Source organism: Nelusetta ayraudi, unplaced genomic scaffold (genome assembly GCF_046127955.1).
Source record: "Nelusetta ayraudi isolate G7.1 ecotype Tasmania unplaced genomic scaffold, CSIRO-AGI_Nayr_v1 ptg000002l, whole genome shotgun sequence".
Lineage (NCBI taxonomy): Eukaryota > Metazoa > Chordata > Actinopteri > Tetraodontiformes > Monacanthidae > Nelusetta > Nelusetta ayraudi.
Genome location: NW_027466052.1, coordinates 2,522,501 through 2,527,143, shown reverse-complemented (window position 1 = coordinate 2,527,143; position 4,643 = coordinate 2,522,501). Strand labels below are relative to the sequence as shown.

The 4,643-nt window shown below is 43.9% G+C and overlaps 1 protein-coding gene across 4 annotated transcripts in view; it reads left to right on the top strand.

The window, feature by feature from the left end:
- Window positions 1–1,129: 1,129 nt before the first annotated feature.
- The window catches only part of LOC142903508 (multiple epidermal growth factor-like domains protein 11), a 62,624-nt gene continuing 59,110 nt past the window's right edge, over window positions 1,130–4,643 (top strand). For all 4 annotated transcript variants that reach the window (XR_012929275.1, XR_012929271.1, XM_076049305.1 and 1 more), the window contains exons 1-2: window positions 1,130–1,257; window positions 3,765–3,866. Coding sequence is in view for 2 of the 4 variants with exons in the window: in XM_076049305.1 (XP_075905420.1) it covers window positions 1,148–1,257; window positions 3,765–3,866 (212 nt within the window). In the remaining 2 variants the exon portion in view is untranslated. The remainder of the gene's footprint in view (window positions 1,258–3,764; window positions 3,867–4,643) is intronic.

Genomic DNA, 4,643 nt, shown 5'->3' with positions numbered 1-4,643 from the left:
TGCGGTGGACATTTCACGTGCAGCCCTCTGTGATGTCACTGAGAGGCACTGACAGCCCTCCACACAGATGTCGGTTGCCGCAGCCCGAGTTTGACCTTGACACTGTTCAATACCTGACTGTTGTCATTTGCTCTTTGTTTATTATGTTTATTTCGCTTTCTACGGGGGGACAAAAGCTTCTTGTGATCTGTGTTTTGGACTCTTTCGCCAGTTTCCTGCCGACTGATTTGTGCCTGCTGATATCGCCACTAGAATTAATGCAAATGAGCTTGTAACCGTGGCAACGGGACGTTTTTGTCGGACACACGTCGCTGCGTCCGTCGTCGTTTCCAGCGGCGCGTGCTGGCTCCGCTATTTCATCTGCGTTGCTTTCTTTCTCTCCTTTTTTTTTTGAAAAAGAAAACAGTCTCTTTTTTTTTCTTTACCCCCTGTCAGACTGACACAAACACCGCCACCGGGAGCGCCCTGGCAGCCTAAACACGGCTCACCTCCCAGGAAATGTCTATATTTACTACCCGGACGCCGTCACTTCTCCGCAATTTGAAATAAAATTGCTGCCTGCATTAGTTTTCTCTCATCTGCTCCCCCCACACCACTGCTTTCTTTCAGGCCATCATGCTGCGGGCGGATGAGTAACGTCGAGCCTGACAATAGTTTGCAGATAATTAACAACCACAACAACAACAACAACAACACAGATGATAAAATAGAGGAAGAGGATTTCATGTTTCCTGTCTGATGAAAAGCAGCTGTGAGGTTGTGTTGAGCACGTTGGTGGCCGCTTGACCAAAGTCTTCGCGCCACTCCCACTTTTTTCAGTGTTTTAAGAGTCATTTCAAGAAAGAGCTAAATACCATGGGGCTTCAAAAACATATGTTGTTGTGACTTTGCTTTTGGTAGACATTAATGCAACATTAATGCACATGTTTTCTACATGTTCCATAATGTATTGTTTTCTGTTATGAGGTGGCTCAACAAAAACACTCCACACCCCGACACCGTAACTTTGCCGTAACTTTAGTGCGAAGCACCCCACATCCCCCCACGACGAAACTTTGCCAAAACATTTAGCTAGCTTGCTGTACTGTTCCCGGTAGCTTTAACGCTGAATTCTTCTCCCCGACAGGACGACGTCAGGAGGAGGAGGATGGCGACGATGATGACGAGGGTCCCGCTGCGACTCGCCCTCCTCGGCTTCCTCTCTGTGGCGTGGACGCTCAACCCAGACGACCCCAATGTGTGCAGCCACTGGGAGAGGTCAGTGACGCCACCGCTGGAGACCAGCAGAGACTGGTCTGACGACTCGCAAACGCTCATATGCAGGCCCAACGTTTGAAAAAAACAAAATAAAAACAAATTGTATTGGTGTTTACTTCAGATGAGTTTCACCTCAGAACAAAGGGGGGGAACGGTCTGACAAATCAGCCGAGAGCTACGGAATTTTTTTCATCGTTCCCCCGATTCCTTAATCCTGAGTCGCCTGAACGGCAGAAACCTGTTCAGATGAGAACTTAATGAACCCTCGGCGAGGCCTGAATTATACAAGAAAACAGTTTGTTTGTTAGGAACAAACAACCCGGGTAACTTTCATCTCTACTCACCCTGCTTGTGTTTTTGTTTTTCTACCCATTAATATAACAGTTTATACGGTCATCTGGGTTTAGAGTAAAAAAAAAATATGAAAAACAAGGAAAAAAGCAAAAGGATCATAAAACATTTTCAGCCGAGTCGAGTGTCCATCACAATGTGCATAAGGTCCCATTAAGGCCAAATGATGCAGGATAAGAACAACTTGCAGGCGCAGAGAATGAACTCAAAATATATCCCACTGCAGATTCCATATTCAGTCCATCTCCATGGCAACATTAGATTGTGATAAATGTTTGCGTTAAAAAAAGAATTCAGTAGTGCAACGCATCCTCAGACAACTACATGGCGATCACGTGGCAGCAGCAGCAAGGTAGAGTTTGCGCACAAGCTTGTATCCACTGTTACACCAGCACCAGTTTCTTTTAAATTATTTTATTTTAAAGCTTTTCTGAATAGCATTCACAAAACGGAGTACAAACAGACGCACTGTGATACTTTAAAGTCCTTGTCCAACAAGAGCACTTTTTATCATATGTTTTATTTCAGGGGGTAAATGTAACAGTTCAAATTCAAATCTATGGTTGATTTGCTCCAATAAAACTGACATGTATATTTATGGACGGACAAGACTTTGGGGTTGAATTCTGATCCGACTGATCCGGAGACGGTCCAACCCCTCCAGATACTTTACAGCTGGCTGTGTAGTTTGAGCAGCAGAGTATACGTCTAAATGCTGTAGCGACGCAACGCAGCCGCATCGCCGTCTGCAGCCACAAATCAGCACGGAGCGTTTGCCAATAAGCAGACCATAAATCCACAGCGACGCGAATGTGTAGCGGGCGGCCGAGTGGTCTCAGCACTCTGAGTCGGAGGTGGTGAAGTACAAATACTTTGTGACTGTACTTAAGTAGATTTTTCAGGTACCTGTACTGTACTTAAGTATTTGTTTTTCTGACAACTTTTTTATTTTTACTCCCCTACATTTGCACACAAATATCTGTACTTCTTTGTACTTCTTACAGTGGAAAAATATGCTGGATACTTTTATTGTTTAAAACATACAAATTCTGTTAAAAGTAACTCACCTAAGTATGTCGTTGTTGCTTGAAGTGGAGCTATTTTAGCTATGATGTTCTGTAGTTCAATATAAATCTCTATTTAGAGGGACATTAGTTTAGAGTACCTCATTTTTGGGGTTACTGTTCAGTATGTTTTCTGTAATAGGATAAATAAACATGCTGAAAATACTATTGTTAACGTTATTAGTACAAGTGTCAACATATGTGTTAATGGCAAAAAAATGAGTTGAATCCGTACTTTTGCTTTTGCCAGAATATGTTTTTACACAAGCATTCAAACTTTTACTAAATTACACAGTGTTAATACTTTTGCCACCTCTGCTCAGAGTGCAGGTAGCACCGCTAACAGCAGACTCACCCTCTGCCCCTGCAGAAGGTTGACCTTGGTTCAGTCGCCTCTGCCCTGCAGGAGAGCAGCAGGGTGAAACTCTGGCCCATCGCATCAGATCAGCTAAGGTTTATTGGCTGTGATCAGAGACTTTTCAGGCAACAAAGCTGGAGGTGAAGAGGAAACCAAAGTTGTGTCTCATGCTAAAATCACAGAAGCCTTCTTTTTCATTTTTGCGGTGACATCCCAGAATTTACAAAAAAAAAAATAGGGCTGAATTGAAAACCACTTTAGTTGATCCGCACAACAGCAAACAGTTGGTCCTTCAATGAGCACATGAACAATTCCAGATATTCTTTGCCCTTCTCCAGGTCACACATTCGATTTGCAGCTTTAAAGAGAAAAGGAGCTGCTGTTCAGTTTTAACAAGAAGCCTTTTTTTGAGTTGTTGAGTACAATATCAATAAATGTCTCCTGCTTATTTAATGTAGTTAATAAACTAAGTCACACCATTTTACGGTGGGATGCCAAGAAGCCCAGAGCCATAAAAATATATTCTGCAGCCTTTTAAACCACGTCCTGTGACACTTATGTTGTTTTGAACGTTACTTCCTCTTGTTTTCCATCACTTTGATGCACAGCACTGTTGAATGAGAAGTTTGTGCATAGTGTTCCAGATTATTTGAGGGATGTACTGTATGCTGGCTTGTCGGTGAGACGTTTGATAGTGTTTTTGAGCAACCCGCCCCCTGCTGTTTCCTCTGCAGCTACGCCGTGACGGTGCAGGAGTCCTACGCTCACCCCTTCGACCAGGTCTACTACACCCGCTGCACCGACATCCTCAACTGGTTCAAGTGCACCAGACACAGGTACCAGCGTCACTCAGCGCTCCTCGGTCTCTGTCCGCCCGTCCTTCCGTCCGTCCGTCCGGGGATTTTGATGTTTTGGGACTCAGCAGGATGGAGCTGAAACGCTTCCCATGTAGTCGCCGTAGTTTAGCCAAACTCTGTCCGAATAGAGTCCCAAGTAGAGGAAAACACAACTAAGTAGCACAACGGAATATATCCTCACCACTCCCTGGCTGTAGCTCTGCGTCTTTCTCCCAAAAAAGACACTTATTATTGGTTTGGTCATACTCTGACCAGTTCAAAAATGGTACGTTTTGGAGCTTTTCAGGTTCTATCGACAAGACTTCACTCTTGGAATTTCAGCTGTATGGCTGCAACAGATTGTGAGCAAATTCTATTGAAAGTGACCTTCGGCCTCTGCACCAAACAGCTCAAAAATTTAATAATGAGAATTTTTATTATATCTGCCTAAAAAGTTCAATGAGCCATTCACTTCATAATTCTAATTGGATTCCCTTATTTTGAAGAAAAATATTTTGGCAGAGAAAAGGCTCAGATGAAGCCCAAATCCCAAAGGTCCTAAGCTTGACCTGACTTTCACACTCTAGCCTTGTCGTCACTGCAGGAATGTGATTTTAACACCAAAGATTCTTTTTGTTCTGGTGTTTTACCGCCAGTAGAAGCTGATGGACGCCGGCAGACCGGGTGGGTGCGTTTCACAGGTCAAGGTTAGAGGTCACGGCCCAGTCAGGCAGCGTTCCAGAATTTAACGCGTCTACCTTCGATTGCAAAACACAG